General features: G+C 40.6%; 1 protein-coding gene across 1 annotated transcript; it reads right to left on the reverse strand.

The window, feature by feature from the left end:
* Positions 1-1,519: 1,519 nt before the first annotated feature.
* On the reverse strand, positions 1,520-11,914 carry ears2 (glutamyl-tRNA synthetase 2, mitochondrial). Its single transcript, XM_034196760.1, has 10 exons — positions 11,651-11,914; positions 10,574-10,729; positions 8,063-8,252; positions 7,492-7,642; positions 6,588-6,909; positions 4,861-4,969; positions 4,631-4,781; positions 3,907-4,037; positions 3,334-3,469; positions 1,520-1,801 (listed from the first exon to the last, which is right to left on the reverse strand). Exons 1-10 carry the CDS (start codon positions 11,763-11,765, stop codon positions 1,706-1,708), a joined length of 1,557 nt encoding a protein of 518 aa, XP_034052651.1. The 5' UTR covers positions 11,766-11,914; the 3' UTR covers positions 1,520-1,705.
* Between the last annotated feature and the right edge of the window lie 5,124 nt (positions 11,915-17,038).

Here is a 17,038-nt window from a genome sequence, read left to right on the forward strand (position 1 = left end):
GTCTCTTCCCAGCTGGACGTGCCTGGAACACCTCCCTAGGGAGGCGCCCAGGTGGCATCCTAACTAGGTGCCCGAACCACCTCAACTGGCTCCTTTCGACGCGAAGGAGGAGCGGCTCAACTCCGAGTCCCTCCCGGATGACTGAACTTCTCACCTTATCCCTAAGGGAGACACCAGCCACCCTGCGGAGAAAACCCATCTCGGCCGCTTGTATCCGCGATCTCGTTCTTTCGGTCATGACCCATCCTTCATGACCATAGGTGAGGGTAGAAACGAATATGGCCCGGTAGACAGAGAGCTTTGCCTTCTGGCTCAGCTCCCTTTTCGTCACAACGGTGCGGTAAAGCGACTGCAGTACCGCTCCCGCTGCTCCGATTCTCCGGCCCATCTCACGCTCCATTGTTCCCTCACTCGAGAACAAGACCCCGAGATACTTTAACTCCTTCACTTGGGGTAAGGACTCATTCCCTACTTGAAGTGGACAGTCCATCGGTTTCCTGCTGAGAACCATGGCCTCAGATTTGGAGGTGCTGATCCTCATCCCAGCCGCTTCACACTCGGTTGCGAACCGATCCAGTGAGTGCTGAAGGTCGCAGACCGATGAAGCCATTAGAACCACATCATCTGCAAAAAGCAGTGGTGCAATCCTTAGTCCACCGAACTGCAGACCCCCTCCCCCATGACTACGCCTCGAAATCCGAGCCATGTATATTACAAACAGGATTGGTGACAAAGCGCAGCCCTGGCGGAGGCCAACCCTCACCGGAAATGGGTCCGACTTACTGCCGAGGACCCGGACACAGCTCTCGCTTTGGGAGTACAGAAACAATTTCCCTCAAAGAAAAAACCAAACATGCCCTGTTGTCTCAAGAAAGAAAGTGCAGAAGGAAACATCCATTTAAACTCAGTATGCTGCTCTGTGATGCTAGCTCAAGCAGATACTTGGCATCTCATCTTGGGTGCAGGTTCATCAATGTTTGGGGTCAGGCTCTGAGCTGAGGAGACCCTCAGGATGGAGTGAAGGTGTGCGTGCAACATACCGGCGGGCCAGATCTAATAGTAATTAGAAATTATCCTGCGGGCCGAAATTAAATCCACCAAGGGCCTGATTTGGCCCCCGGGCCTTGAGTTTGACACGTGCTATCGAGTATTCCAACTTTTTTTTAAATATTTGACATTGTGCTTTTATTCTTTAGATGCATCTCTTTCTACTGTAATCTGTATGATTACGGTTTGATTATTTATGCAACGCCTTGTTAACATGCAGCTGTAACAAAACCATTTTCCACAATAGGATCAATAAAATCTATTTTCAGGTATTATACATTTACTTATATATTTTAATTTTATGCAATGCGATGTTTCTCTTCTTCAAAACGTTTAATTGAGACTGTAAAGCACATCCGTCTGTTGTAGCTTGGAAAAATGATTTGCATAAAAAGACCACGGTACTTCCCATCCTTGGCTGTCACCTGGTCCTGTAAAGTCTCTCAGAACCAAACCAAGTAGACCACGTAGCAAATGTTTTATCTCTTTAATACAATATTTATAATAATTCAAGTATTGTCCAAGTCCACTCCTCTCATTGGGATGTTTTCAACGTGTCCCAGTGTGCTTTGGCAGAATCACCAGGAGTTTGCATGTAGCTAGTATCAACACACAGTAACAACAGTTTTTCTTCTGCAGGCGTGACGATGTCCAGTCTTTAACTCGTCTCTGGAAACTGCAGAAGTTTCTGGAATCGATGGCTGATCTCTTCGGGTCCCAAACACACCATCATCTCCGCCACACTGGGCCCCTGCTGCAGGATCAGAGGACAAACAGAGGGTCAGAGAAGTAATGCAATCAAACCACACGGCAAGAAACAGGCAGGAAAAGCAATCCATTTCTACTTCCTCTTTCAAGATTTCTCTGTAAATATCTGCACGGTTACTGCGGTGAATGAGTCAAAGTAGGTTTTCTGAGGCTTGAGTCATCACTAGCATTTTGAAACGTGCTATTCTAGGGTTTAGCTCAGTCATGGAAAGATGTTTAAAAATAAAGTGGGACATGTGAGATAATAGTCCTGCAAGATTTGACAGCAAAATAAATACATTTGCTTAGTTAGTGTTTGCAAATATAATTGCAGAAATGAAAATTGCGGGGTTAGCTGTAATAAAGATTGAAGGATGTTATCAGTTCCTCTAAGAGTAACAATGTGACGTGGATGTGGTGTTCTTGAGGTAAGCAAATACAAACGTAAGCTTCTGGAAAAACAAACAGAATCATTTCATTTGTTAACTTTAAGTGCAGTCTGCAGAAGGAAAAGCTAGATTTGATTTCAGGTCCTCAAAATGGTTCTTAAATGAAGAGCCCATCCTGTCTTTGCATCAAATGGTAATGAATGAAATAATTCCCAAGCTTTTACCTAGATAATGGCACAAACATGTTGAGGGGACTGAACAAAACGGCAGACTCCACATCACTTGAGGACTGGATGAATTGTAAGATAACAGTTAGAGGAGAGTTTTTCTGGAGCTGTTTTTATGCTACATTGCGGCTACATGACTCACATTACATCTCAACCATCAACATAGCCTTGAGTCAAGCTGAGATGAGGCTGCTGATGTCATACCAGCTAACTTATTTATAACCACCAGATTTGAATCATTTTCAAACTTGTAGTCTTCAGCAAAAACAGACACTCATTCATGTGATCTCACTCTTAATTGATCAGATGTTGTGCAGCTCCTTCATATGTATTTTCTCTTTGCTTTTTCCATGAACATTTCCCCCAACATGTACACTTGGCTCACTGGATTCATCCTACTTCTCTCAGTTCTGGAGAGTTTTAGAATGTTGTTTGCAATCCTTTTGCTCAAAGCACCTGGAATATGACGTGAATTGTCAATAATAAGAATTGTTCAAGTTGTTCAACATCAGAGCCGGAAAGAATTTTCTTAAAGGTCCCATGTCATGGCCATTTCTACTGATCATAATTCCATTGCTACTAGAATAAATGTATATTGTGCAATGTTCCAAACTCACATTGGTTTCTCATACAGCATCTCTGTATAGTATGTGTATTCACTCTCTGTCCTAAACGGCTTGTTGGAGCTCCTGCCCCCCCCCTTATTTGAAGGCCAATCAAACTAGGAAGTTGCCATTTAGTTAAAGCCTACTGTCTTTTCTGTGATCAGGAAATGTAGAAGGATTCACAAACAGAGCTGCTGGTGAAGCTCTGGGTTAAAGAAAGATGACATTCAAAACTAACTACCTCTGCTAATCCAATGTCAGGTAGAAAACCCTGTGATGTTTGTACAGTTTATAAACGACCATGGTGCCTTCAGGTACCTGCAGACCGCTGAGAGCCAGGCGCAGAAGCTTCATCACTTCTCCGTGCTTGACGCCTTTCGTTTGCTTCACCAGAGTCTTCAGATCTTTACTGAGTCGATCCACCGTGAGCTCCTCGCCGCGCTCTGCTATCAACCTGCAACACACACACACACACCAATGTTCATATTCCTGTAGTTGTAGGGTATAGTCAGTGGTACAAAGTACTTTTACTTAAGTAATGTTGAAGCGTCTAATCTTGGGTTATAAAATGTCTGAAGCCACTTGAAGTCATGTGAGTTTCTGACTGTCATTTGGTTCCACTTGAAAAATTATGATTTATTAAACAATAAACTCCAGTTGACTTTCCAGAAAAAACAAACTATTCATCCAAAATCCAAATATAATAATGTGCAAAAATACTTAAAACAATGTGCAAAATAATGTGATCTAATATATAGAATAAAGCACTAAATAATGTGGTTGGAAAACTGTAGGCCTTTCACCATCTAACCCAAAATCACAGTTACATGTATAGTATGAGTATTTCCACCACATTTAAACGTGTAGTCAGAGACTTTAAATTCGACATACTTCAGCACTAAAGCAGCGATGTGTTGAGTCTCTGCAGTGATCGCTGCCACCTGCTGGCTGGAGAGAGACGGACGAACCCACAGGTAAGAGTAGGCAGGACCGACAAGCTCCTTCAGAGAGGAGATGTGACCCTGCAGAGAGGAAGAGGACAGCTTCAGTTTGAGTGGAGACACACGTGTGGAGCAGTGTTAAGACATAAGAGCAGAGGCCACATTGAGAGTCCCTTAGGAGAAGACAAAGGGTAAAAACTAAATAGGAATGTTATCGAGTTAGTCATTCTGAAAACATCTATCACTTTCTTGCATCAATACAGTTTCATGCTTACTATATTAACAATCTGTCAGCGTCTAGCGCAGGGGTGTCAAACTCTATTTCATCACGGGCCACATTATGGTTGCACTCAAAGGGCCGGTTGTAACTTTAAGACTATACAAGTATACATATATAAATATATTATATATATTAAAGAATGTATTATATTACATTATTGGCTCTGCATTAGATTATTATCAGTTTAGGTAATAACTTCATAAACAACTACGTCTGAAAGCACAATTCTTGGGCAAATAATTGAAAGCAAATATTCAACAATTACACAATTGTCTATTATATTATTTGCAAGCTCTTGCGGGCCACATAAAATGAGGTCGTGTGTTCAAATATATCATTTGAACACACAACAACATGGTATGAATACCAATGTGTAAAGTATGCTGTTAGTTACCTTACGAAGGTGCAGCACCCGTCTGATGTAATCCTCCTGCAGGACTTCCTCCTGCATCTCTTCTCCACACACCTGCTGGATCTGTGCCTGCAGACCTTTAATCAGCGTCGCACACTGCTCCTCATCTTCTATGTGGTGCTGCAGGTGAATTCTGCCACAATCACACAGATGACTTTCTTTATAGGAACAGAAATACGGCACAAGATAGACGGACACAGACTCAGACTCACCTGTTGAACTCTGGGAGTTTCTCCAGGTCTAAGAGCGCAGAATGTGTCGTGATCTTTGAAGGATTAAACTCGGCGATCAGCTCATCTATCCTCCGCCCAATTCCAATGGCTGTAAAGAGAGTTAAATCATTAAGAAGCATGTAATCGACAACATCTTATTGTGATTACTTCGGCTGATAATGCAATGGCGATATGATTTCATGATATTGGAGGGGTTGGTCATTTTTGCATCATTGAAAGATTTATTTAAAATGATTCATTTCTTTCAAAGGATCAGTCAAATACATTTACTTTAGTCAGAATCATATATATACACATATATTGCACCTCCTGCGATTTCAATATTGGGTACCACTTTACAATAAGACTACCCTTATAAAGGATTCATAAAGGGTTTATAATTAGGTTGCAAACACTTTATTATTCACTAAGAACGATTAATAAACCAGTTCTAACATAGTTTTCATACATCAACACAGGCTCACTATTTGGCAAGATGACTAAGCCTTATAGTGGCTACTTAGCGAGAATCAACTCAGTGAGCAACAGATACCAAGGATGCTGGCTGATGAAGAAGACAAAGTAAGCTAGGTAGCCAATATAAGGCTTAGCAGGACAGATAAATGTGGGCTCACTATTTGGCAAGCAACCGGTCACAGTCGCCCTGTTTATCTCATGTCTCATAAAAGCTTATTAAGGATTTATAAAGTGTTCACAACCTAATTAATAAATGAATTACAAACTATTCGTAAACCCTTTATAAGGGTAGTCTTATTGGAAAGTGGTACCAAATATTGCATTAGCCCATATTTGATTAAGATTCAATTTTGAATAAATGTGCAACACTCTAATTAAAAGTAGTTTTCTTCCTTATTTGCAAAGTTTCCAGATGTAATTTTACATCCAATATGTTTCACTTGTACCTTGACCATTGCAAAATGAAAAGCACTGAAGACTTTATCTTAGGCACCAGCACTGGTAAGGGGACCTATCATGCAAAATGCACTTTTGTACGTCTTTTATACATGAGTATGTGTCCCCGGTGTGTCAGGGAACTCACCAAGTGTCAGAAAACACAACCCTCTCTCTTTTCCTCCATACCCAAATCTCTAAAAACGGGGCTGCAACAGATCTGATACAGACTGATCCAGATTTGAAATATCTCTGACGTCAGAAACGGGGTGCTCCGCCTATATGGGCAACTCTCCACATATCAGGGGAATGAGAGGTTGCCGTGGCATGGTAACAGCATGGTAACAGCATGGTAACAGCATGGTAACATGACGCTCGTGCCACGCCCTCCTCCTTTGCAGGGGGGCGTGGTCAGCTGCAGCTCATTTGCCACAGAATCAGCCCTTGTGAAGACAGGGCTGGAATAGAGCAAATAGAGCGAAATGAGGCATGGCTAAAATGCATGATCTGTTTGGTATTTTGAAAAAAATACTTCACAGACATGTTTTATATAGGTATGGCCCTACAATACATTATTCAAATATAGCATGATAGGTCCACTTTAAAGTCTTCAGTGCTTTTCTTTTTTTTTTTTGTCTGGCTGGTTTAAAGGGAATATGTCAGCCCTTTTCTTGCTGTCCTTAGTTTGAAGCGTTTTGGTTTATAGCCTTTATTGTACATTGGTTTGGATAAAAGCATCAGCTCGATGAACTGTAATGTAACTGATGGACGCGGTCCCTCTTCATCCCCTCTCTGATAACCCCTCCTTCACTCACTGTTGAACCCTGAGCCGCAGCTGGTGGTGATGTCCAGCAGAGCCTCGGGCAGAACTCCGTCCCTCTGGAAGCTTTGGAGGAAAATGTCCCCCTGCCTCTTGGACAGTTTGCTGCCGTTTTTGTTCAGCAGGAGCGGCAGATGTCCGAAGGTGGGCGGTTGCCAGTCGAGGGCTCGGTACATGAGGAGGTGTTTGGAGGTGGAGATGAGCCACTCGGACCCCCGCAGCACGTGGCTGATCCTCATGTAGTGATCGTCTACGATGTTAGCCAGGTGATAGGTGGGAAAACCGTCTGCTTTCATCACCACAGGGTCTCCCTCCACCTGGGAAAAGACAACATGGGGTATGAAAGCATAATGAAGCATTTTAAATGTTATGGTTATCTTTCACAATAGTGCTGCTCCAATTTCAATTCATATTTTTTGACAGTCAGTTGTGAAATACTTATTATTTTGTATTTGTGTACATTTATTTCTTGCACACTTTTTGATTCAATAATAGTTTTCACAATATATATTTTGGGCAATAAACCTGATTTTGAATGACAGGTTACTTTGTCGATTTCCACAGCTATACAATGTTTTCAGGGGGTTTTGTAGCAACAAAAGCATCTGTTAAATCTCTGCCTCAATTGAAGTGTTTAAATTGTTTTAATGTTACATTGATAGCTAGTATTTTAGGTTTTCAAAAGACACTATGAATATCTGTCATCATAATTCATGATTTCATAGGCCTGGAGGAAATAAAAACATCCTCCAACAAACATACATTTTCAATATCTGAGATGTGGAAGTCAAATGAAATGTGTGGAAAAGGAGAATTGTTGGTCATTACATCTGAAATGATGTGTGACTCATTCCTATATGATTCATTTGTAACTCCACTAAACACACTGCAGATCTGACCTGGGCCACCTCGTGATGACTCCGCCCACAGATCAGATCCTGAAAAGGCTCGACACCTTCTTCCAGACGAAACCGGATCACATGTGGAGCTCCTTGATCCAGCTTCTCCTGGACCTGCTCAGCCCGGAGGTGACGGCACCGGTTATCATACCTGAGGGGGAAAGACACAGCTGCTGCCTTAAATCTGACAAAAACACCCTGAAGTCTGGCTGAAATATGATAACATGTTAATACGATAAGATGGAACTTTATTTATCTCCGTGGGGAAATTCAATAAAGATAAAATTGAATAAAAATAAAAATCATAATTTCAAATAAAGTGATAAAGTAACTGTTAAAAAAATATCACTCGTCACCGGCTTGAGCTTCAATAATCAGGATACATGTATTTATTATCCTTGCAAGAATGGAAGTAGTCATCACATACAGAGCATTTGGTACAACTAGTTCCTGAACAGTGTAATGGAAGTAGTCATCACATCACATATACACAAGAGATTTCTCTAACAGTAACTGTTGAAACAAGATACCACAGTAAAACGTAAATCATGTGAGCATCAATGTTATCCACCTGGGTGTCTGTCCGCTCCTTAAAGCCTCTTTGTTGAGCAGGTCGAGTCTCTGAGAGCTGCAGAAACAGTAGTAGGCGTGTTTGCTCTCGATCAGCTGATCTGCGGTCTGACGGTAGAGCTCCAGCCTCTGGGACTGCAGGTACGGACCCACCGGCCCCCCCCGACGAGGACTCTCATCTGGAGGGACGCCTGGAGAGAGAGAGGGGGCTTAGTTACAATTCAAAGAACAACCGTGGGGATATACAGTCGTTTTCCTCATCTCACATTTCGACAGAAAATGAATGATGTCACTATAGAGCGGAGCAGGGATGACGTGTTTTTGTAGGCCGACCCGGAAGTAAGCTGCGCATGGGTTCCCTCGATAAAAAAGCAACGGGATTTCTCCATAAGATTTTGGAATAATCCTATGGAGATCAGAAAAATAAGATCTGTGGAAAACAAACCTGTTCGATAAATGCAAGTTTTGTTCAGCCGGATAATCTCCACATGTCTACCCTACTTTTATAATTTTTTATAACTAGATTTATGATCGATAGATTTATAAAAATGGCACAATATTCCAAAATCCTATGGAGAAATCCTGTTGCTTTTTTGTCGAGGGAACCCATGCGCAGCTTACTTCCGGGTCGGCCTACAAAAATACGTCATCCCTGCACCACTCTATTAACAGCTTGTATAAAATGTACGTATGTTATTAAAAACAATAGTAAAACCAACATTTTGTAGTTAAACAAAGTTTTTTTTTTACCTGTGTGCTGATACTATAGACCCATTGACTCAAAAACAGTATACATCTCAGTGTTTCCCATACATTGATTTATTTGTAGCGGGCCAATTAAATATAATGTCGTTTTTATTTTGTGGTCTATGGATAGTGAGGTGGGCTGATGATCGGAAGGTTGCGAGTTCAAATCCCGCCTGGAACACCACTACTAGTGTGCCCTTGAGTAAGGCACTTACATTCTGCTAAATGCCTAAATTGTAATTTACATTTGTAAATGATACTTTTGGGAGAATAAACCCCACAGATCCTCAACTCCGGTGTGTCTCACTCATTAACAACACAACACAGAGCAACAAGAACGTTGTCTACAGTAGCCATCAACTCGCATGTATTTTCTTATTTGAGGGAGGGGTGGATGCATGGGCCACCCAAACTTTTCTTGCCTGGGGGGTGCGGTGCGGTGCCCCCACCAATAGAATCAAATTCTGTGGGAAACACTGCATCTCATGACTATAGTCCAGAGTATATATTTCCCTTGAAGGTCACATGTCATGGCCATTTCCACTGATCATAATTCCATTGTTGAGGTCTACTAGAATAGATTTACATTGTTCCAAACTCACATTGGTTTCTCATACAGCATCTCTGTATAGTCTGTGTATTCAGCAGTATTCACTCTCTCCACTAAACGGCTTGTTGCAGCTCTTGCCCCCCCCTCCCTGTGAGCCCAGTATGCTCCGATTGGTCGGGACCAGTCGGGACGTTGTGAATCGCGCTGAGCTCCGTGGAGGTATGATTTCCTTGTTTAGCGATACACAGCCAAACACAGCCAAACTCACCCTGAGCACACACAAAGTCACAGCCGAAGTAAAAACAACAAGTGTGGCTTGATATTGAGTAAGAAAAAGGTTGATAAACGCTGTGAGAATGGGTCTGCAGAGAGAATGGGTCTGCAGAGAGAATGGGTCTGCAGAGAGAATTTCGCCGCGATCTCAACTGTCTGTTATCAGCCTGCAGCCCGGGAGGAGAAATCAGCAGAGCTGCCTGCACTGTGTGTGTGAGGAAGTCCGTGGATTGGTCAATTTGGACCAATCAGCGGGGGCTTAACGTAACGGCTCCGCGGACGTAACGTAGCGGCTCCACGGATTGGTCCATTTCGTTCCGGGGACGACATGACATCATGAGTTACCCGGAAGAATCAAATGGACAGTGACGTATCTCCAACGAGGCATTTTGGGGAGGTATTTTCTGTGTTAGAGTTTTACTCGCTACAGGGTGTACTTTGAGGGTTTGTGACTCTGCAGACCGTTTACATGCAGAAAAACCTTCATAACACACAAGGGGACGGTAATAACCGGAAAAGCATGACATGTCACCTTTAAATATCAATCAAAAGTTTAATGATTGCTAAGAACAGTTGTCCTTGTCATATTATACTTTAGTTAGAGCCTTTTATTTTGTATCCGTAAATACAAAATTGAAATCAATACATATTTTATTCCATTCTATTTCAATGTAAATACTGCTTTATTTTAACTATATTATTTCTTATGTTTTAATGTTATTATAGTGTTCTTAAAATAGTTCTCTACCTGTGTTTTTTAAATGTTTGTTTTATTTTTATGGATCCACCACGACATCAAGTCAAATTCCTCGTACGTGTCAACCTACCTGGTAATAAACCCGTTTCTGATTCAATGTTTTCCCTGCAGTATTGGATATCTATATTTTGTAAGGTGTTGTATCAGAAATGTCCGTTTCCTGACACCATCCCAGAGTTTCCTACCGGCCCACTCCAGCATGTCCTCAATGGACTCGGCCGCTCCGGGCACCAGCCGGCTCCGATCCGTGTCCTCCAGGCGCAGGACGAACGAGCCTCCATACTTCTTTGCAAAGATGTAATTATAGAGAGCCGTTCGGAGGCCGCCGAGGTGAAGGAAACCTGCAGCAGAGAGAAATATATTGTTATATTTATTATCTGCAGTTGAGTTTCCAATATAAATATGTTGATCTTTTGTATTTAAAATATTCACTTAAAGGTCGCCTATTATAATGTTTTTCATCAATATATTATAGGTCTCAGATACAAAACATGTCTCTGAGGTGTGTTATTTGTGTCCAGTGTAGTAATAATATCTGGTATGGATTGGTAAGTCAATGGGTCACATGACCTCTCGAAGCTATTGAAAGAAATCAAGTATTTTTGATTTAAAAAACTGCAGATTTTTCATTCATATCGAAGAGAAAAAGCACTAACATCCAATAAAAATAGGTGTGTCCTACATCTCCAGTGTAATAATACAGTGTTGCATTGATTTTGAGTCCTGAGGTCACATGAGATGAAAGCTATTTGAAAAACTCCAATTATTTCCTGTTAAAATACTTAACATTTAAATCATTAACACATCAGTGATAAGAAACAGGCTTGCCACAACAAGCAACATTAATTAGATTTTTGTGAGCAGGATTTCACTTATATGCTTTCAGTAAGCAAGGGTGTATTGAAAGTAAGTGTGTTTTCTTCGGTCATTGAAACAGTAATGTATTGATAGTCCCTAAGTAAAAACGTGGTTAAAATCAAGGGTTCAGAAGAGAGCTAACCTCTGACTGTCTGTGAAACTGAGAAAGATGTCTGGAGTGAATATATGCCAAATATCCAACCTCAAACTAACTTGGTTAATTATTTATCTGAAGTCCAAAATGAGACGAAGGTAAATTTGACTGGTCTTTGATGTATGTATGTTTGTATGTTTAGGGGTAAAGATAGAGAGTTGAAAGACACATTGCACACACTTTCTAGATATCCCTCTGGATAACCTTACAGGACAGTTTAGCAATAATGCATTTAGGTTGAGGATCTTACCTGTGGGACTGGGTGCAAACCTGACTCTGACGTCACCCTGCACCGTGGAGCAGCCTCTCGTAACCAGAGTGTTTCTGACCGCAGTCACACACCGGAAACATCTCTGAGTCAACATATTAGCGTGTTAACCAACCTGCATTGTTTTTGGATGATAGTGTGATAATGGTATAAAGCGTTATTATCCTAAAAAGTGTCCCTCACATCACATGTGATGAAAGACGTTTGTTTGGGTCAAGTCATTTTCTTCTTCATCGAAAAACGAACCGGAAGTAGAACACGGCAATCACTGCCATCCAGTGGAGGACCGCGGAATGTCTTCTTCTACTACTTCAGAGAAACTCCTCTAACTTCACTCATAAACAAATGTGTTTCTTTTTCTTTTAATGCAATATTTCAGGACAGCATTTTATTGTAAGACATACATCAAGGAAAATTGTTTTATTCCTTCTGCCGGCCACACATATTTTGCACATTTTGGAGTCTGCCAGGGTCGTAATGAAGTGAAGTGCATTTACTCAACTGTAAGTACGATTTGGGGGAACTTGCACTTAGCTTAAGGGCAGCCGACACAAACAAATGCCGTGCTTCCATGAGCGTCAATTCCCGCCGCAGATGGGAATACATTGCAATCATAGACTGTATATATAAATGGACGTAGGGTCCGTGACGTCACCCATAGGTTTCTGCAGAGTTGCCGTGAAGCCCTTAGTAGGCGGAGTCGGCCACTAACGGCTCGACAGTGACGTCAGAGTTCAACTCCCGCCTTCTCCAGCCTGCTCCAAATAAGGGCAAAGAGGCGGGACCTGCTGCCACCGAGCTGGAAGTTCCAGAGCTAGCTGAAGCTACCAAGCTAAGCTAACATGCTCCCCATCTGCACGCTGCCGTCGCATTTTACGTTTCTAAGGTAAGCGGACATGAAACTATTCAGCAAAACTATAAATAATAATCTAAGTTATTGAGCTTTTAGCATAATACTTCAGAATCTTAAAACCCCTTAACGTTTGTATGCAATTGTGCTAAATTCAACACTGGAATCAAGCAAATATTAATATGTTTGCATGACATTAGTTATTTATATTTTGATATCACTTAACTATACGTTTAATACATTTAAGTCAAGCTAAGGTACATGTGATGGTAGCTAGTTAGTGCTCTTACCTGTGAGGCCTCCTCCAAACAGCATAATAACCAGACTGTATCATTAAAACTAAGTACCAGTTATAGATCCTTGACTTTAGACAAACAATTCAAAAGACAAAATGTATTTAAAGACCAATCTTTATTTGAATGTGCCTCTTAACTATTAGTTATAATAGTATTGACAATCTAAAATAACTGAGCAACTCAACAGTCAACTTTATGTTTCTTATTGTCTAAAGCATTTATTATTTTCATTTTCCCCCTCTCATATTCAGTGTGGACGGATTGAGACAGCCTGGTGTCCAGAGAGCTGCAGAGACTTCAGGGAGAAACCTCCGTGTGATGGACGTCCTGTCTGTTGGTTTGGAGAGGACTTTCCTCTGCGAGGAGGACCAGGCCTGATGAAGGAGCCCATGCTGGGCAAAGCTGATACCAACTGCACAGGCCTAGTCGGTCACTTTATTTGACTAAATGTGTTTAATACATTTAATAGGTTTACACCTTCTGTCCATATGTGCTTTTTATTTAAAACATTTAATTAACTTTTGGTTCACATTTCAATAAATTGTATTTGTATTTGCACTCCTGTTGTCCATTATTCTTACTGAAAATGTTAGATTACACATTCACATCTGACTGAAGATTGGCCCCATTTATTTGTGACATTGCAAAACAAGGTACGTGAAGCTCATAAAGTGAGGCAAATAGAAATAATCAGCTGATGGAGTGTAGATGTGGAAATAGCTGCATTCGATCAGCTGACTGTTTTTACAATAAAAGTAGTTTATTAAAATCTCATAACATCAGCTTTTAATGTTCCTCTTGGATGTTCTTCTTGACCCTCAGAGAAGGAGAAAATGTTGTGTCTTTCAGGCATGTCCTTTCCTAACAAAAATGACAGGAAACATAAAACATATTATTGCAGAACAAGTGTGTTATTTATGAAAGCGGTGTGTTTGTGTGTTTAGGGGCTGTAGATATAATTATTTTGTAATTGTAATGTTTTTTTTTTTATTTCAACAATGAGCTACAAAGACAATCAGATTATAAATGAACAGTATGAAGTTCATCAACATTGAAATATATGTTATTATCAAAATAATATGTAACTGTTATCAAAACGTAGTGCAACTGCTCTGTTGTCTCACTGAAAGAATACTTTTTACCACGTTTTTTAAAGACAATATTGAGAGATAAATAGTAGCAGTTCTCACTATGTGTTAAATATCTTTGCCTTCAATACATTACATTAGAAAGCTGACAGTCAAATTGCTTGTTAACATCTAAATGTAACTTTTTGCATGGAAAAAACCCTCAACTTAACTGATGTGTAGGTGATCTAGTATTTAGTATTGTTTAATGGAATGTATATCAGTGTATTCAAGTCAATACTTCATTCATTTAAACCAATATCTTTCTTGATTATTTGTACAGTATGAAAAAAGAGTATTTGTACCTGAGCTGAAGTTCACTGCTGTGAGGAGTCCAGTTCTGTCTCTCACTCTCTGGTCCAGCCTGTCTGCGTCACCTGGACACCTTAAACAAACAGATATATATATATATGTAAAGTACCATGTGTACAAACAATATAACTGATTCTCTTCTGTTGAACATGTTGGATTGTGTATTGTCCGAGTCAGGGGCCTTTTTATTTTACTGTAACTTTGGAAGTTGTGTTACCAATGCTTACTGTTTATTTGATACCCATTTGGTAATACAATTAATAAAAACAACAAGGTTTGGGTTCGTTCTTCAGATGACTGTGACGTTAACGTGTAAGCTCGATAATGAACTCCAGCTCAACCAACCATATTGTAATATCTAAGTAATCATCTTGAAATATGACATTAATAATTGTAATATACACACATCTTATTGTGAGGTTGATTTCACATACACTACTTCGACATTAGCTTGTCTACATACTTGAGCATAGCCAATTCAAATTAACCTTAGATGCATACAGTGCCTACCTACATAATAAAATATATCTAAGTTACAAGGATGACCTTATTTTATCAACCTCAAACAGAAGCCGTTTGTTCTACAGTATTATCCCGCTTAACACTTGTCTATTTAGTTTTAACCTTTATATATACAGTCTATGATTTTAACTTGGAGGCTACGATTACAATCGTTAGCACCGATGTAGCTACCACTAGCTTACATGCTAACCCAAGCCTTACCATTCATTACGTAGCTGATTAAAATCATTAACACATAAATAAAGCACTCGAATTTCACTTACCGCATTCATGCACCGTCTGTTTTAACCGCAGAACGAGTCACAATAGTCCGATATATAAGCATGAAGAACAAACAACCACGGCCGGCTACAAGTTGTGTTTCCTGGATGAGCTGAGCAGGCAGCGTCCCTGTAGCTTCACGGAGCAGCTAGCAGAGAGACAAGAAGCTAGCAGCGGCAGGCACTTGACAGAGCCGTCACTCAATGTGACCACGCCCTAATTTATGCACAAACTTTAAGACCTAATATAAATAAAAGGGTCGTGTTAGAAAACAATTCACTCACACATCCACAATCATGAAGGTGGAATCTAACTATATCAATAATAAAAATGTATGGAGCCAGGGGTAGAAACATGTTTTTTTCTGCTGTAAAATTGGGCATTTTAACATGGGGGTCTATGGAAATTGCTCCTTTCTGCAGCCATCGCCTATCGGCCAATATATGAACTGCAGTGTGTGGCACTTCCGTATTGGCTTCCCGGCTCTACCCCACAATTTGCCGCTTGATTGCAATCAGTTGAAAGCTATTTGCGTCCCTTTATGAAGCTGAAGGAGCCTAGGAGCGTCACAACTGCACGCCTCGTCGCTCCTGGACGTTTACACACACACACACACACACACACACACACACACACACACACACACACACACACACACACACACAACACACACACACACACACACACACACACACACACACACACACACACACACACAACCAAATAAGGAGTATGTGGGAGTTCCCCTCGATTCCATTGGCTCTGGCGGTTAGAAAGAGATGTCAATCAGCAAAATCGACCAGAGATATCGAAAATCCACCCAAATGACCCCAGAAGTGTTTTTTTTTGTTAAATCTCTCAAAAAAGGTCAAATGTAACTTGTTTTGCATCAATCTTGATACAGGGTAGTAGGGTACTTATTATATGTTGTTTGGATTCATAAAGCTTTTAGTCTACCATCCCATCATTCAAGGGTGGTTTTCACTATAAGTACTTTTTTTTTTTGGACGGACACTATCATTTACATTTTTTTTACTGTGTTCAATCTGAATTTACTTTAAAATAAAAACATCTATATTGATTCTGACACTTCTACATCCAACTCACAGGTGTAACCTTGCTTTGAGAAAAAAGATTATTAATTTAACCCTTTTAGAAGGGAAGATATGGTCATTTGTTCTGGGAATGTCAGACCTGAAAAACAGGCTTAACAAGTTTAAATACAACATACTTTTATCAGGTTCTTGTTTTATAAACTACTGCTGGTGGTTTTACAGTATAACATTTAACTTCCCCGTATACTGAATGATTGATTGAATCACTCAGTATACGGGGAAGTTCACTTAATTATCAAACCAGTTTAACTTGATATTATCACCTGCCATTGCTGTGTGTGTGTGTGTGTGTGTGTGTGTGTGTGTGTGTGTGTGTGTGTGTGTGTGTGTGTGTGTGTGCGTGCGTGCGTGCGTGCGTGCGTGCGTGCGTGCGTGAGTGCGCTTTTATTTTTTGGCATTATGATCAACCCTTATGTTTAGTGTTTACACAAGAGACCTGCATTGGGTGCGGTGGATTACAAAACAATAACCTTGACATTAAACTTGAATTGCTTAAAAAAACATATCCTTATTAATAAGACTTTTAGAATCATTCTCTATCTGCACAATCTGGGCTGCTCTCTAATTAAAACACCACATAATTGGTGTACCCTAAGTCGCTCTAATGTTGACAAAGATAAAATATTATATATCCAAAGAAACGGGAGGTGTATTCCGCTGAACATGAATCAGGTGTAACTTAATCTTTTTTGTGTCTTTCTTCGTCTTTTCTAGTTTTTTTCTCACACAAGCATTCATGGACAGAAAAGCTCAACTCAGCACACACACACACACACACACACACACACACACACACACACACACACACACACACACACACACACACACACACACACACACACACACACACACACACACCAATAGCAGTAGACGCCTAAAGCAGAAGA

The sequence above is a fragment of the Gymnodraco acuticeps genome, unplaced genomic scaffold, assembly GCF_902827175.1.
Source record: "Gymnodraco acuticeps unplaced genomic scaffold, fGymAcu1.1, whole genome shotgun sequence".
Classification (NCBI taxonomy): Eukaryota; Metazoa; Chordata; class Actinopteri; order Perciformes; family Bathydraconidae; genus Gymnodraco; species Gymnodraco acuticeps.

Coding starts and splice junctions, on each gene's coding strand:
- ears2 (XM_034196760.1), bottom strand. CDS start 11,765: ATGTTGACTCAGAGATGTTTCCGGTGTGTGACTGCGGTCAGAAACACT. Junction 10,730..11,650: donor GTTTGCACCCAGTCCCACAG/GTAAGATCCTCA, acceptor TCTCTGCTGCAG/GTTTCCTTCACCTCGGCGGC. Junction 7,643..8,062: donor AGGAGCGGACAGACACCCAG/GTGGATAACATT, acceptor TTTCCCCCTCAG/GTATGATAACCGGTGCCGTC.